The 17,904-nt window shown below is 38.7% G+C and overlaps 1 protein-coding gene across 4 annotated transcripts in view; it reads left to right on the top strand.

Annotated features, from left to right (window-relative positions):
• KCNQ1 (potassium voltage-gated channel subfamily Q member 1) overlaps positions 1-17,904 on the top strand; it is a 333,756-nt gene that overhangs the window by 71,248 nt on the left and 244,604 nt on the right. For all 4 annotated transcript variants that reach the window (XM_019007106.1, XM_015631986.1, XM_015631984.1 and 1 more), the window contains exons 3-6: positions 9,471-9,597; positions 11,339-11,417; positions 12,325-12,421; positions 12,959-13,099. In XM_019007106.1, the coding sequence (XP_018862651.1) occupies positions 9,471-9,597; positions 11,339-11,417; positions 12,325-12,421; positions 12,959-13,099 (444 nt within the window). The remainder of the gene's footprint in view (positions 1-9,470; positions 9,598-11,338; positions 11,418-12,324; positions 12,422-12,958; positions 13,100-17,904) is intronic.

Raw genomic sequence — 17,904 nt, 5'->3', positions numbered from 1 at the left:
GTGGCCAGAGCTGTTGGGTTCTGGTTTTTCTTTTGTTTTGTTTTTTAAAAAATTCATTCCATATAATGCCCATTAGTTTCCTGAGGTGTTTGATGTCTTGAAGCTCAGACCAGCTGCTACTGAGAAGGCCGTGGCTTTCTAAAGAATTTTTTTCTTCCAGCAATGAATAGTGCACTTGTCCTTTATTTGTAAAGGGAGCAGAGGAAAGGTGATAGTGAGTGAAGGGAGTTTCACAGAGCTGCAGTTCTCCTTTAGTAACTTTGAATTCTGCAAAGCGCTGCCTCTGCACCATTTATTTATGTTGGACCCAAAACTGATAGAAACATGAATTCATGTAAAAATATAAGTCTTTGCACATAACGGTAGCTTGGTTAATGGGGTATGCGACTTCAGAGAAATCTGGCTTATATCTTCATTTTGCAAATGTAAGTTTAGTTTGGTCTCTTTGGAACGCTATCAAAGCTTTGAAGAGAGTTTGCACAGCATTGGTCATGTGCTTTGGTTGGTATAAATTAAGTTCCCATTTCGGAATGCTCTAATCCTGATGCGCTCAATGATAGCCACAACTGTTCAGTGCTCACTGGCTGGAACGGCCGCAGGAAATTGGCACCCGGAGGAAGCTACTTGCCTTCAGTACGTGAAATGCATTTGCCACTTAGCTGAAAATGCTGACTTTGTTGCCTTCAGTTACGTTTATTTTGCATGTCAAATAACTCTCCTCTCCTCCTTCACAAATTTTAGAGGCAACTGTAAAATGCTGACTGAATGGGCTGTGTACATATGGCATCTGAGAGGGTTTTTATTAGCTTAAACTAGCACATGTGTTTTCCTGTGAGGAGTATTAAGTGCCTGGACTGCAGGTTTAGTGTGTGACTGTTTTTGCAGCTGTGTGGAAGAGCATGATGTGTATTCCCTGGAGCAGGCTTGAGAGAGCTCAAGTATGTTGAGGCAAAAGCAGGTTGTGTTTATGGGAATGTCAAACAGAAATATGGCACTTGAACCCTTATCAGTGCTGAGCCTGATACTGGTAACTGAGTGACGGTCGCCCAGGTGTGTGGAAGGATTTTGTTTCAGAACTTGATGTCTTTATACTGGAACTTGGTCCTGCCACACCAGACAAAAATTAGGTTTTCTTTTTCCTCTTTATTTTTTTATCTGGAGGAAGTTGAAACCAATGTTAGTCACTTAAAATTATTTATTTTTAAACTCTTATTGAAGCACATGTTCATTGCTCAGACCAGAAATCCTACTTTGGGAGGATGAATTTGGAAAACACGGTGCTTTTAGAAGAGGATATAATGAGTAAATATAGAATTAATGTCCTGCTTTTGGTGACCTCTCACTCTTCTTACTTGTGGAAATTACATCACATCCCAGAAAGACTCCTGTAAAACCAAAAGCCACATAGAGGAGTGCAGCAAGGCCAGAGCTGAGAATCCCAAAGCAAGGCTAGCACACAGGACCATTCCATAACTCACTTCTTGGAGGGAGGGCCGGGCCTTGGGGAGATGTTTTGCCTGCACAAGAGAGGTAAGAAGTTGAACTTTGTCAGAAAGAGCTCCTCTTCAGCACACTCTGTGTCTGCTTTTGCAGGAACAAGTTGTTGAAATAGGTAATGAATGAATAGCTCATGGGATCTAGATCTGGGGGCCTCATGATGTCTCTGTGCATATCCAGCTGTACTTTCATCCACAGTGCTTCTGGTCTTGAAGCATTTGTGTGGGTGGCGAGTAGTGGGTTTTCAAAACCACTGGAACAAAAATACTTTTTATCAGTGCTCCTTCTAATTTCTGTTTGAAAATGTGTTGATGCTTCCTGGATGCTATTACAATATGGCCTCAAACAGCAAAAAAAGTACATTGTATCTGAAACCACTAGATTTCAAGTGTTGCTGTTATCAGATTTTATAGCAGGTGACCAGAACTTGACCATAAAGTCTTAAAAATCCCATCTACCCTTATATTCCCTTTTAGCTGTACAAAGTGGAGCTACTGCAAGTTAAGCTAGGGAGATCATGGCCAAATTCTTCCTTTTGTGTGACTCTGCTTACAGATAAGAGACGCTGTGCAATATTTATTTTCTCTTAGTGTGGAGTAGTGTTGGAAAGCCTAAGGGTATAAAGGAACTATGCTTTGCTGGGAGACACAGTGGCTTTTATTGCCTTGTCGTTTGTAGCTGGAGAACAACAGGCATGCAGTCTCTTCCTGAGGTCCCTCAATAAATTCCATGTTGGCTGGGGAGCAAAGGCAAGACTTATGAGCTGCTTGGTGTAGGGCATGGAGGGGATGAAGTAGCTTTTCAAAAAAGGAGTGAGAAGGTTGTTTAATAAAAAGCACGCAACAAGATACTTGACAGGATGAAAATGCTCAGATCAAGGAAAGTAGCCACTGTGTAAATAGTGTTATTATGACAGTTCTCTGTAACACAGAAATACAGACTTGCTTGGCTTAAACTGATTTTTTTTTTTTTAACAGTCTGTAGCAGTTCCTTCTACTCGTATTAGCATATTGTATGTACTAATGAATGAGTTTGCATATTTGTGAACTGTGTTTATGTGTGCTTCATCTGAAGTGTTGGTGAATAGTTCCTTTGAATTCAGTAAGATAAAAAATTAAGCATATGCTGCACTGGGTAGAAGCCAGAGCATTTTTCACTTTGAAAGAAAGGGTCCTGAATGAATTCCTTCTAGAGACTTTTATGAAGCCCTGAATAAGAGGTTCATGAAATAAACAGAAAGGAGTAGGGATTTTTAATCATGTTTGCATCAGGGTTTGCATATTGACACTTTGTCTCTCTTGCCAAATACTTTGGGTTTGAAGTCTACTTCTTGAGCATACTTTGTGATGGGGGAGAGCTCCACATTAAAACGAGTGCCGTAAAATAAATGTGCAAGCCCAGCTTAATTCGCATCTGCAAATTCCTGGTGGATATCATCAGCAACCACGTTCAAAAGCTAAAGACAACTGCATTATGAGGAGACTTGTGCAGGGGTGACGGTGTGGAAAGTTGTTGTAAGGCAGCCGTGCTCCGAGCCCGTGCCTTCACGTGCAAAGTTACACCACTGACATCTGAGGCCTTTTGGGGCTGGTGGAAAAATTCCAACTGCCAGCATTTGGGTTTGGCTGAAACCTCTAGTGAGAAGGGAGCGAAGGAAATCAGCAAAGAGCTTTCTAAATACACCTAGAGGAGTTAGGTGCCCAACTCCTATTGAAATTCAATAGGATTTTGGAAAAATTTCAACCCAAAATTGCAGGGCTAAAGTTTTCTTTAATGGTCCCAGTGCTATTGTTGTCTGCTCTCAGCACCGATTAAGGGAAAATAAAAAGCTTTGTCACAATCAACTCTTCTACCTCTGTCTCCTAGTAAGCATCCCTTTTTTTCAGAGCATCAACACTAATGGAAACATTATTTCATCTTATTTCAAAGCATTAATAAGGGAGCTTTAATAATGTTCAGTAATTTGGGATTAATTATGGGCCTCTGAAGGCAGAAATCTAATACTAATATGGTGGTTTTGGTTTTCTGTAGCTTGTTTAATCATTTGGTACCCAATTTGCTAGGTAAAAGATTTTAGCAAATGAAACCAGTCTTTTGAAAGAAAGGAACCACCAAGTATGTTGGCTTTAAACATTTTTTAGGAAACTTAGCATTATTTGTTTACCTCTGAAAAGATGTGATTTACAAGCTCTTTGAAAGTGAGGAAGTTAAGTCGTGGGGGAAAAAAAAATCTTCGGTCCTAAATAGCATTTTTGAGACTTGCTGTTTCTCAGTAAGTGTTTATATATATGAGAAATAATCTGCCTTTCTATTTTTGATCTTTGTACCTCATCAGGTTGGGATTTTTACTTTATTGAGTCTTTGTGTGCTTGTCTAGGCCATCTGATTTTGCTGTTCTATGTATCTTAGAAAGCACAGTACAGCTTTCAGGAAAAAATCCTGCCTTTCTCAATAGAACAAAGAGGGGCCTCTCTATACAAAGTGGGTGAGATTAGAAGAAACAGTTGCCTTTGCTGCTGTTAATTTGCATACCCTGCTCAGGCTATACAGAAATGCTGTCTGAAGCATTTTGCAAGCCCTGATGTGTCAGGTGAACAGTGTGCTGAGAAGTGGACTCCAGCTCTCTCTGAATTACCATGTAGCCTGTAGCATTTGGGGTTTGTGTGCTGCCTTCTGTCAATGTGTAAATGCAACCTGATGCCAAAAAGATGATCAGAGGGCTGGAGTGCCTCTCCTGTGAAGACAAGACTGAGAGCTGGGATTGTTCAGCCTGGAGAAGAGAAAGCTCTGGGAAGACCCTAAAGCACCCTTCAGTATGTAAAGGGAGCTACAAGAAAGCTGGAAAGGACTTCTTACAAGAGGACAGGACAAGGGGGAATGGCTTCAAACTGAAAGGTGCAGGTTTAGATCAGATATTTGGAATAAATTCTTTACTGTGAGGGTGGTGAGGCACTGGAACAGTTTGCCCAGAGAAGTTGTGGATTCCCCATCCCTGGAAGTGTTCCAGGCCAGGCTGGATGGGGCTTTGAGCAATCTGATCTAGTGGAAAGGTCCCTGCTCATGGCAGAGGGGTTGGAGCTAGGTGATCTTTATGATTCATTCCAGCTCAAACTGTTCTAAGAGTCTGTGAATGCTCTATGTGAGAGACATGCTCCTGCTTTTTTTTCACCTTTGAGGAGCAGAGCTGTACCCCTGCTTGTTAAGATGCTTAGCCTGTTTGTTGTCACTGATGGCAAGTGTCCTGTTTGTCACTTTACTTTAGCCTCAGCAGTAAATTGTTCCCTCCCTTGGCTCCTTCAGAGACCTGCTTGTCATGACTTCTGTGGCTGTGTCCTTGCTCCACTACTGCTACCTGAGCCTGGGAGGAGGTTCCACCTTACTGCTCTGTAGCAGAAATACTCCATTGCCTTGGCTAAAAAATAGGTTTCAGTGCAAGTAGTGCCACTGAATCTTACAGCTGAAGTAATGGCTGTTGGCATGCAATCCCTGTATAATCCCTACATGAGGGATTATTTCATTGTTTAAAGAAGTCCATGGGAACTTTATCATTCTTGAAGCCAGATTTGATAAATTGTGGGACTAATGTGATTTATCTCTCCTATGAGGGTAATGTCATAGAGCTTGTGATACGACAGATGTGGATAAAAATTGTGTTCCCAGTGGAATGTTGAGACGGGAGGAAATTCTTCAGTACAAGAAATGTGAACTTATGAGCTGTCCCCCTCACCAATGCCTCTTGTCTTCCTGTGCCTGTCATCTCTCCTTCCTCCTAGGGCAGACACCTCCATGGGAGATGCAGTAAGCTGTATGTAGCCTTTAGTTTTGGGTATTCTATAGCCAGTCAGAATAACATAAAGGTATCCTAGAATGTGTTTTTTACCTCTCTTACATTTATAGAGTGCGTTGAAAAAAGTCTAGAGTCTGAGTAAAGACATTTTTGTTCATAACAGATTTCAGATGACCTCATCTAGTCCTGCCACATCAAATGGTTGCCTGAATGTCTGTGATGCTCCACATCCAGTTACAGCTTTGAGGTCTACAGGCAGAGCCTCAGGCAATATATTCTCTAGGCAGATGCCTTCTTGCATCCAGATACAATATCTGTATCTGCTAAATAGCTGTTGCTGTGGTGTCACGATCTATTTTTTGTAAGATTCTATTTTTTTCCCCACAAGTTATTGATCTAATAGCTTAAAAACATCTCTTTCAATTAAGTTTTAGAACCCTGTCATTCCTTTTGCTACTTTATTTCACAATGCAGATATTGGATGCCTCCCATCAGAGGATTGTAGCTCTTTCAATCCAGTGGGGATCAGGAAATAAAGGAAGGGCTTTTCAAGATGCATTTATTAGCAAAATACCCTGGGAACTCTGGAGGTATGGACTGTGCTAGCAGATAGCACGTATTTGTCAGGCAATTGTGTTTTTACTGATCCTGCCTAAGCTCCTTCATCAGATGGTAAGAGTTGTACTGTAACCAGATGATTAATTTATGCCATATTTTACTTGGCTGTGCTGGAATTATGTGGCTGAGAAGGCAAGAAAATGGCACAATGCATATACCTGGGGTGAGCAGGAGGGATGTCAGTAGTGAGGGTACCATGTAGAAATCAATAATTAAAGGGAAAAAAGTATTTTCTCTTCAGTGAGACAGCCCCTACATACACCCATAGTGTGAATGTACATGATTGTCACATCTTAGAGGGCTCTTTATACCATTTAAGTTTTTTATCTCATTGTAGTATTTTTGTTTTCACCTTGTAGAAAGGAGATTGCTGTTAAGTTGCATTGGGTTGAATGGGTCCTTGCACGATGTAGTTCTTGTGTGTATGTAATTAAGAAAACTCCTCAAGTGAGCTTTAATTCATGCTAACTCATGTTTTTCAGGCAGTTATTTTCTTCTAGTGCATGTAAATTTCATGTTAAGCTGTTAATCAGAAAAATACAGGGAGTGTTTTAGTAGCTCAGGAGAACATAATTTTCTAACGTACTTTTTTTTATTGTCTACAAGTTTCTGGGCACTAATATAAGCGCACACTGACAGAAATTCATCAGCCTCCCCCACCCCCAGGAGACTACTTATTAGATTTATGCAACACAAGATATTAAAAACACTTTTGTCTGTCACACAGCCACGGGCAGGGGAGGGGGAATTTGCCAGTTGCTAATGGATACCTGGCGTTTTTGTGTATGACCATGAAGAACAGCTTGTGCACTTTCACCCCCGATGTTCCCTGAATAACTTGGGTCTCATTTAGGTCAATAAGCCTTTATCAAAACGTCAGGAGTGAAAAATGTGTCTTGGTGTAAGCCGACTGGTCGTTCCCTCCAGTCAGCGGAGTCTATAGGACAATCAATGTTCTCTAAGCTTGTCTGCATGTCACGCAAAGAGCTGGGTGACAGTAACCATTGAGTGCGTGTCTGTCGCATTGTCTTTGGGACAGCCCCCATTTGCATACTTGCCGGTGTGCCTGTTAGCCACTGAACCATGGAGGGGCTTTAGGAAACATACGCGCGCAGCTCCCATGCAAATTCCCTGCGTGGGGAACGCTCGCTCCTTTGGAGCACAATCCAGGCTTTCTCTTCCTACCTTCCTCCCGTAAAACTGCAACTGCCGTCCTGACAGGCCCACTCTGCCTGGTCACGGTGCTGTTTGTGGTTCCATTGTGCTAAAACATCAACTTTTGCTCTGGGTTTTTCTTTGCGTACCAAGGTAACTTTTTCCTCCTTTTGCTTTTAGTAACTGCTTTTGGGGCTATCTGAACAGTATTATCTGTGCTTCACACACGATGTGAAGCCATATATCCCATCCTCAGATGAGCTGTTTTGAATGAAGGACAGTTATTGCTCCCTGTGTGGTTGGAATTGTATTTGTAAAGGGAATTTCCTCCATGGTAGTGAAGAAGGGAAATGTGCTAGTTCTCTGCAAAAGGAAGAGCACTTAGATATTAGGGTTTATTGACTGGGTCTGTGAAAGGAGTACAATCACCTGATCAGATAAGATTTCCTCTGGTGCTCTCTTTTCTGTGAGCATTCCACAGCACCTCATGTCAAGCAGAGCTCATAATTCTCACATTCCGTTTTGGTTCATAAGTGACTTTAGACTGGATAAAGGGAGAATTTCATTGCATTTGAAGCTTCTAGCATAAGACACTGGCTTTTCTTAAAGCATCTGGTGCAGATGCTGTTTTCTTTCAATTTATGACATTCATTATGTCTTTAATTTATTGGAAAATATTTAAAAATAGTTCTATTTTAAAGCAAAGAAATGGTGGAGGGTTCTAGTGGATCCTTTCAGAAGGACACTCTAGAAGAGATTCTTGCCTGGGTTCAAGGGTCTGAGCTTTATGTTTATTACAACCAATGCTCTGGACAGTTCTATTATATCTTAAAAATCTACCTTGAATACAAGTGATTGTAAACAATTATGATAGCCATTTTACTGCATCTGACATCTTGTACAGGTTACGAGATGTCAAAATTAAGGGAAAGAGTCCTGTCTCGTGTTCTACCAGCTTTGCTAGAAAAGTCATTGTCCTGACTGAGCTTCAACACTTTCTTGTCCTGAGATGAACAGGTGTTTTATGCCATCAAGATGTTTTAGAGCCACAAAGATATTAGAGCAAAGTCAACTGATGTCTAACCCTTTCCTCATTTTTTTTTACTGTATATAGCCTTACTATTTTGCTCAGTATTCAGGGCAATGTCACATGCATTTTTGAAGGTGATAATGACTACCATTCATCTTGACTAAACTAGGGCTGTGTCCTGGCTATTTCAGTTAATTAAGAAAATAATCATAGGTAGCATCTTGAGTCCCATTTGCCAATTTGTTATGCAAAACAGCAGTGAATGCTGCAGACGTGAGAGGGCTGGATAGAATGTTCAGCAGCACGTTGTGTTCTCTGCAGTTGCTCTTTATGTGAAATCATCCTTTGAAATAAGGAGCTCATTCTCTTAATCTGCACTAACCTGTGTAACCATGACATCTTGAGACTGGTTTCTTGGCTGCACTCTTACTTTACATACACCATGTGCTGTGTGTTTTCAATGCCAAGCCACTTTTTCCATGTTGATAAATAGATTTTGTTGTTTGCTCTGGTGGAGAATGTGACCATTTATGAATTGAGTTGGCCAGTAAGGAAAGATTGCAGTTCCCTGATACTCAAGGAAGCTTTGCTGGGTATGTCATGTTTGCCTAATCTGTAGAAAACCCAAGGTTTATCTGCATATTGATAACATTCCACACAGGACCTAACTGTACATCTGTCCAATCAGCAAGAATATCAGGTGTCTTTGTCATCTGTCATGTTGGATGCATTTCCAAAGTCATACCTTAGTATAGGTGAGTAGTTCATAAGTAGATTGGTACCAGCAGTGTTGCAGGACTAGATCTCTGTTTCTGCTGAAGTCCCTAAATGCTGACAAGAGGATGGGAAAGGTGTGTTAGAGAGCTCACTTTGTCTTCACTGTACCTGGAGACTAACATATTGGTGATGGGTACTAGAAACCATTTTTCAATCCACATGAGCTTAAAGGAAGACTGAAAAAGTATAAACAAGAGGGAAGTTGAGCTGATCTAGTAAATGGTACATGAAGCACACCTCTTCCTGAAATGAAATAAGCTAGAAAAATGCTCATCTTCTCAATACAGACTCTGCTTGTTTTCTTTGGCTCAGTCAGGAAACCTTTTGTTTGAATTGAAAGAAGTGAATTGCACAGCATGGTTTTCAGTTTTAGTACCTGCAGACAATCCAAAATGTATGCAATCAAAGTATTTCAATTTACTCCTAATAATTTCTTTCTCTATTCTTACAGGTTTTTTTAATTTTACTTAAGATCATTTTTTGTATAGTTGATATATTTTCCACCTTCCTAATTTTGCATTTTTTTATTGCTTTCTGATACATTCTGAAACGAGATAAAAGACATAGAGTAGAGAATTAACCTAGTTCCCTGTGTGTTTCTTTTAGGAAATTGTATTAGTGGTATTCTTTGGAACAGAATATGTGGTTCGGCTCTGGTCAGCAGGATGTCGCAGTAAATACGTTGGAATATGGGGAAGGCTTCGTTTTGCTAGGAAGCCTATTTCAATCATTGGTGAGTATGAGATCTTGAAAAGTTGATGTAAACAATGAGTAAAACCTGCCCTAAAGGCTTTTAGAAGTTGAACTTCTGCAGCAGTTGAAGCCAAGTTAGAGCGAGAGCTCTTGTCATTAGTGTGAATGTAGATCTGAATTTCCTTTCAGGAATTCATGGCACTGTCATTTGAGAACAAATGCAACTTGGTTTGTTTTTCAAGAATAGCTGAGTGGTTTTTTTTCAGAAGTGATCTTCAGCTTTGCCAGGAATAAGTCTTGGCCGTAGTCCTGTCTCCTGTGACCTGAGGATCCCAGACACTGTACAAGAGCTACAATTATATTTTTTCAAAGATACTGAACAGCCTATTTTCTCCCCTCAGTAGCCATTTAACTAGTTTATTATGAGTTTGTTTTGCACTCTAATTGAGTGGCGTGTTGCATGGTAGAGCACAATAGATGCACTGTAGTTCTGTTATTTTTAATTGAATTAAAATATGGTTTTCAGTGATGCATTTGGAGCTGGACACCTCAATTCCCTTGGGATTCTATTGGCTTCCTAAAATGACTTAAGGGTTCTTGGAAATTACATCCAAATATTCCATATATGTCACTAATTGTTTTTTTACAATGCTTGTCATTCATTTAAAAGTTTCACCAAAATAAATACAGTCCAAAATCAATCTGTATTTTGTTAGCCAACATTGAAAGAACTGTATAAAGACCCTTTCCCTGTACTTAAGTACTTGAAATATAAATGTACTAAATAAATCAGACATTGGAAGAGGAGTATTGTTATGGAAGAGTAGTAATTCTTGTTCTGTGACATAGATTTTTCCACTACTCATTATATGAGTATACTTATTATACTCATCATATGTTGTTGAGTACCAGACATAGGTTTTCATAGACTATCTACAGTTTTGCTGAATGTAAATTACAAATTTTGTACCTGGGTATTTTTACAACTATAAAATAGTTTGATTTAGCTCCTCTGTGCATCTGTCCAGATATATATATATAAATATTTATAATAACTGCATCTCAGGTGTGACTGCAGCTATAAAAATACTGCATCTTTGCACTCTGGCCATGATCCATTTCTCTCAAGTGTTAGAACACTAAGCATTCTTAAACATCAACCAAATTAATTCAATTTGGAAAGCAAAATGCAGTTCATCTTTCCCAGATATGGATCAAGAACTATTTAATTCTCAAAAATACAGAGTTCCTTTCCAAAATTTACTAGGCCTGAGGCACGTGGGTTTAGAGTACAGAGTACTGACTGACTTAAACTAAATTAGACTCATACCCTAATTCCAATTTTCTCTCCCTTTCAGACCTGGAAAGATGAAATGATAGCAAGGCAATTTTCTTATATATGAAATAAACCTCAAAATCTCTGTCAATTAAAATCCTGTATAAGCACAGAAGAGAAAATAAGAATTGAAGAAGATAGAATAGATGGAAAATGCTGAAATTCCTCCAGGGTTAAAGCTAATAAGGATTCCAGGCTGCTTGACAGTAACTCCTCATTCATCTAGACTGCAGCCAGCTTGGACCCATCTCAGTACAACCTTCTCATCTCATCACATGATTAATTTTTTTTTTTACATGCCACAATTGAGATCTTTTGCTATATAAACAAAAATAGTAATTAGGAGTGACTGTTCAACTTGTTAAAGTAATATCGTTATAGTAGACTTGCAGAAGTATTGCAAGATGCAGTAATTAATTTCCTTCAATTGACTTTTATTTTCCAGATCTAATTGTAGTTGTTGCTTCCATGATAGTTCTTTGTGTGGGCTCTAAAGGTCAAGTCTTTGCAACCTCTGCTATCAGGTAATTATATGCAATAAAAAAGTAGTGCTATCTGAGCAAGATTTTGTTTCTTCTTTTTTTCAAATTTACCTCCTGTTTCAGTCCTTGCAGGAGAAAATGAGTCACTGCCCAGTGTCCTGTAATAGAGCAGATCACTGATCATGTATTGGTGATCCCATAAAAGTGTAGGGGAGATAAAATTTTGTTGCAAATGCTTTTATGGCTAGTGACGATAAAGAAGTTCATTCTCCTTCCCCCGTTCCCCAGCTAGGTAGGTTCTGCCCAAATCCTGATTTTGTTTCTTAGCTCAGTTTTAAAGCAACTCTTTGATGCCTCACATCTTTGACATCTTCAAGCTGCCTCTTCATAAAATGTCTGTGGTTGTGAATTCCTGATGGACTGAATCCCCCTTGTGCTCAGGAAGGCCACACCACTTGGTTTTCTTGGGTGGATGGCTGGCAGTGTGCTTTGCTTTCCACACTAGCTGTAGCCATGCTCCAGGATTGCAGTGACTCCCATAAAAATAATGTTTTAAAGTATCATTGGCCTGTCTGTTTCAAATTGCCTATGAAATTCCTCAAAGATGAGGAAATCAGATCTTCAGTTAGCTAGTTCCCATCCTGTTGAGCAGGTCAAATATGAGTTAATGAATGATTGCTAGAGCATTTACTGTTTGTGCCCAAAATTCCTGAATCCTCGAGTTATCCTTACTAGCCACATGAACAATCTCCCCAGGCTGTCTTCATAACAAACAAGAAGAAAGACGGGTGAGCGGAGTTAAGAGACACAGGCTGCTAAGTCTAATATAAAATACTCTGCGTATTAAATACTCTTAAAACGGTCCTTTGGAAGCCAGAGTTCCCTTTTCCACCAGTGTTTCTTCTCTCGTGTGTTTGGTCTCTTCATTAACTTGAAAATGGTGTTCCAGGGGCATCCGTTTCCTGCAGATTTTACGGATGCTGCACGTTGACCGTCAGGGCGGTACCTGGAGGCTGCTGGGATCAGTGGTGTTCATACACAGACAGGTAAGTTTGGGCACTCTGAGCAAGGGCACAGCTGATGCCCAAGACTTTATATTCAGAACAGCATACATTCAGCCCTGCTGCTGCTATCATTTATATTTAGTATGGAGTCAAGTAGTCATTTATTTTAACCAGGTGTGGTTGTTGCGCCTGATGTTCGCTGCCACTTTGACAAATTTTGACTTGTAGTTGGACTCAACAACAGAAAATGAGACTTCTGAAAACTAGTCTGGATATTTCCTAAAATATGTATTTAAATTCCAGAGTTGTTTTGAACCTGGCGCTGTTTGAAAGTTACCCGTCTACTTTTTGGTGGCCAGAAGGTTAATGAGTCCTGTGTGACAAGGTTGTTCTGACTCTGTGTTGTCTGCGTAGCACAGTGAATTTTTGTTAATTTGCACAGCCAACACTCAGTGTCAATATTTTATAATTGCTGAAATTGCATTTTTGTCTTCTAGTTATCTTTTATAGCCCATCAGTGTTAGGAAATTTAAATGTCTCAGTGAGATCATAATGCCATTATTTTGATTCTCTTTGCAGGAACTGATAACAACACTGTACATTGGATTTCTGGGCCTCATTTTTTCCTCTTATTTTGTGTACCTGGCTGAGAAGGATGCAGTAAATGATTCTGGAGAAACAGAGTTTGGCAGCTATGCAGATGCCCTGTGGTGGGGAGTAGTAAGTATAGCAGTGTCACATATTAACACAGTCCAATGTGGAGTACTTGAAACAGCACTTTGAAACAGCTTCTGACAGCTCCAATACACTTTCTGGGTTTGTAATTCCATAACACTACAGAAATACTATAGAAGATCAGTAATATTATTTGCTGTTTACAGTCTTATGTTATCTAAAGTGATCACATTACATTAAAAAAATATAGAAACACATATTCTATTTCTTTATCCTGTCTTCCCTACTGGTACAATGATTATTTCTTGCTACCTTTGTCATGGCGGTGTTCAACTGTCCAAGATAGTAGGAGTCTTGCTAAATCTAGGCTAGTTTTTTTGAGAGGGGTTGATTTTAGGTTTTCTTTGTCCATCTTTTTATTGAGTTGGGTTTTTTCCTTTAAACAGCTATATAGCTATGTTTTGCAATTTGACATTCCCAGTTTATTCAGAATGGACTAATTCTGGAGCAAGAAGCATCTAGGATAGATGGGAAATCCAGGCACAGGACTCTTCTAAGGTGGTTATATTGCTTTGGGAGCCACTTAGTGCCTTTACAGGGCATTTATTGTGCTATATTGTAACCATGTTGTCCTGAGATTTCTCAGCTATTTTTTTAGGCACTACCACAACTTGCCTGTAGATGTATCTTTGGTTCTGGTAGTAAAGTTCTCCTTTATTGGTCTTACTAGTGACAATTGTCTCTTTGATTATTACATGCATTTACCAGTGTGGCAGCTCTATTCTGGGATTATGTTCTCATAAACATTTAATTTTATTAATTCTGCTAGTAACTATTCCCTCTTTTGTCCTCACATGATACACAAATACTAGGTTGGCAATTTTGTTCTGGGATTTCCCATCTGTAATTGTTCTTATTTTTGTTTCCTACTGCAGTTCAAAGAAAGGTACTTTTTGGAAGCTATTTTTCCTTCTCATTAGCATTCAAGCAATGGCTTTTTTAATCTGCTTTAATTTTATTAGTGTAATCAAACAAACTGTCATCACTAAGTGCTACTGATCTTTGAAATGCATAGGCATCACTGATAACATGCTTGCACTTTCAAAATGTGCTGGTCTTATAGAGATTTTCTTTGTTGTTTTAAATCAAAAGACATTGTTTCTCTTTATTTTTTTTGGTCAAAAATAATACTAACTAAAAGGTCTTCTGTATAGGGGTGATAGGACTAACACCTCCATTTCACTAATAAAATACATATATGTATTTAAGAATATATATTAAGAAATATTTTTAATAAACCTGTGTGTATGTGTGCTTATAGAGTTTGCTCTTTACAAACTCTCACTTGCTGTTTCAGGAAGGAAAGATCTGTTGATGAGCAAATCCACTGCAGGTCTGCTGGTGCCGAAATGCATATGTAGCCCTTTTTGAATACAACAGGTTTTGTTTTGTTGTATTGTTTTGCTGCTATGATCTGCTGTAGAATTCTTTCTTCTTGCTGTCTGCCATGGTTAAATACAGGCTTTCTTAGGACCATAAGACTTACTGTGTAGCACAAGAAAGTGGCTTTCTGTCAAGTAGCTTTTTTCAATGCTTTCATGTCATTATGGCATTTTTGTTTTCCACTACAGTGGTCAGATGACTCAGTAATTAACAGTGGCAGATGTAGCTGCATTTAAAAGCACATGCTGTCATTGGCGTTGCCATTAAAAACTGAGTATGTGACAGACCAGATTGGCTTACTGAAAATACAGTAAAACCTCCCATAGAAGCAACACGATCTGTCAGGATATTGAAATATTCTCCTTTCAGGGAATTATTGTTCAGTTAATAGGCGTGCCAGTTATTTTGTCTTCCTAATTACAATAAACTTATTTAATCAATACATTTAATTATGATAATATTTTTTCTCTGTTATAGCTTCTATTGTGTTGCAGCATGCCACATGAAGTGTGAGACTGCATTCAATGAACACATAATGTATTTTTAAAAAAAATAATAATGTGGAATTAGGTGTCCTTATTCTGCTCTAACACACTTCCACTAACTGCTAAAAAGATTTAACAGAACAAAACTGCGATGGATTCAGGTCCATCCATTTCTGATTTCTTGATAGTGTAATATTCTTCATCCTTTCTGCTAGGAAAAAGCCCTGTAAAGTTAGGACAGAGAAGAAGTTAGCCCACAGAAGCTGTGGATGTCTCATCCCTGGCAGTGTTCAGGGCCAGGATGGATGGGGCTATGAGCAACCTGGTCTTGTGGAAGGTGTCCCTGCCCATCTCAGGGGGTTGGAACTTGGGTGGTCTTTAAGGTTTCTTCCAACCCAAACCATTCTATGATTCTATGAAGAGCTGGAAAGTCAAAAAGATTCTCCCAAATAAAGGTCTCAAACTCATACAAAAACCATCTCAAGTGTTAGATCTTGAAAGTTTCAGTTACGTTTAGCCAGAATTTTCTGAATTGCTTAAGCAGCACAAATTCTGGTCAATGAGAACATGTTTCGAGCTGAACCTGCAGAAGAGGATAATTCACAGCTCCTGTTTCAGACACCATCATAAATAAGTGATCTCTCTTCTCTGAAAGTGCACTTACCTTACATAGTAGAGAATGCTTCAAAAAGTCCTTGACAGTGTTTTCACACCCCTCTTCTTGCTCTCCAGCACTGAGCTTTCTTATCTCAGTCTGTGTGTACACTGCAAAACAAGTTCTTTGGGCAGCAGTAATAGAATATATAACTGAATGTATAGCTGAAGTAAACCAGAGAGGTCTGTGTTACCACAACTAAACTGCATCTGGAGTTGGGTACTTCCATATTGATGTGCTTTGCTGACTATAGGCACACCCCTAGGGTGCATAACTTGTAATTAAATGTTCTTCATTGTCATTGTTGTTATTTATTAGTCTATATTGCTTTTTCATTTTCATATTTAAATTGTCTTCCTGAATTTCCTTGAGAACTCTGGGCTGTAGTTATTTGCCATGTCAGTTATGGGCTTCTTGAAGAAACCTGAGGTTACCTTATGGCATAAAGAGTTGTCTGGATTGTTGCTGCTTTTGAATGCAGTGCAAGCTGTATAAATTCTGCCAGTGGCAGGATATCTGTACATCTTTCAGAAATAGGCTTAGTGTTAGCAAGTAAAATAAATGTAATGTTGTGCATCTTTCAGTTCCCCAGTGCCAGTATTCAAAGTTAGTCTGCTTATATTGTCCATCATGCCCAGACTGACAGATTTAAAGACCAATAAAATCAGGAAAACATTAAAAATAAAATTTAAAAATCAGATACTTAAAAATGATAAAGATAAATGTTGTCACTGAATCTGTCAGAGACTTTCCCAGGTACACAGCAAGGATTTCATAGACAGAACATCTTTAATTACCTGATTAGTTCCCTGTGCTCACTTTAGCCTGATATAACCTAAAAAAAAAAATCCTTTCCCTACTCAGTGCTGATGAACATTACTATATTTTCTTTCTGGGTGGGGTTTTGCTTCATATTGCCCCTTCAGACTTTTGATGCATATTTAATAGGAACAACATTAGTCTTAATGCCTAAATCTGTGGTGATGTTCATCAGATCAAAGTTTTAAAATAGTCAATGGATGAATATTATTTGTTCCTAAATAAAGCAATTGTTTTACAGGATGCTTTTCAATGAAATTCAATGTGTGAGCTCTTGTATCAATTTAATTTCATTATGCCAACATGTTTACTATGCTAGAGTACTATGCTAGAGTTGAGTCAGTATTTCCATTATAATATCCTCTTTTACAACTGTAAAATTAGTATTGTTCTCTTTAGGGAGTTTTAATCCAGATGTAAAGAATGACTTAGGGCAGAAACTTGACATGTAATGTTTCAACAGCATATATTTTGAGGAAAAAAGAAAATGTAATTTCAGAATACAGTGCATTAGTAGATGGTTTAGAGTTATGAGGGCAGAGGAAAAAATTAACTGCACACTTTGATTAACTGCACACAAACAATTTCCAAATTTTTTTTTTTAAAAAAAACCCTCCTAGACAACCATCATAGGAATTTTTTTTTGTTTGTTTTTTTTTTTTTGCATGTGTTACTGATGATTTATATAAATCCATTCAGCAGGAAGGGGCAGGGATATGGTGGGAAGGAGATGCATATGAATTCTTCAGTTATACTTTGGTCAGAAGCACCAGAAGTATAACTTTACTCAGAAGCAGCTATTTCTTTTCACATTTTTAGTTAATGTATGTATTTCAACGTGATTTTAAGACTGTAACAAAAAATAGTTGATAACATTTTTCACTTACAAGGATTTATAATTTTTTTCAAAAACAGAGGCATAAGCCATTATTTTCTCTCGTAATCTTCTCTGTAAAAGGGCATTGGAAGCCATAACTTTCCCCATAATTATATTTCTTTGTTTATTCCATATATTTGAAAGTGAAATTGTAATTAGGCTTTAGGATTTTTTTTTCAAGCCGCTTTCCTATGTAGGTAAGGAGATACCATCATCCTTCTGTCCCTCATCAGGTCCTGAATCAAGGTGGAATTTAAATAACAATTTCAGGTGAAGGTGCTTGGGTGGTTAACTAACCCTTCAAATGTTTCTGTGGGGTGTGAACCAGTTTGGAAAAAGGCCACATTAAAAAAACTTGTATTAAAAATTTAAAACTAATACTTGAATGTTTTGAGTATCAGCAACTGTAAAGAAGGTTGCAACAAGCATCACCACCTCAAGCTGTCCCTTCTGTTGTGTGTTTGACTGGCACACAATGACTTTGCTTAGAGGGAGGACAAGTTCAGGACAAGGTGGGATAGCCTGTGTGTGTGACTGTGGGACCAACATCTGTGTCCTGGGCAGCTGAAGC

This window comes from Parus major, chromosome 5 (genome assembly GCF_001522545.3).
Source record: "Parus major isolate Abel chromosome 5, Parus_major1.1, whole genome shotgun sequence".
NCBI classification, from domain to species: Eukaryota; Metazoa; Chordata; class Aves; order Passeriformes; family Paridae; genus Parus; species Parus major.
This window is presented reverse-complemented; position numbering and strand designations above follow the sequence as displayed.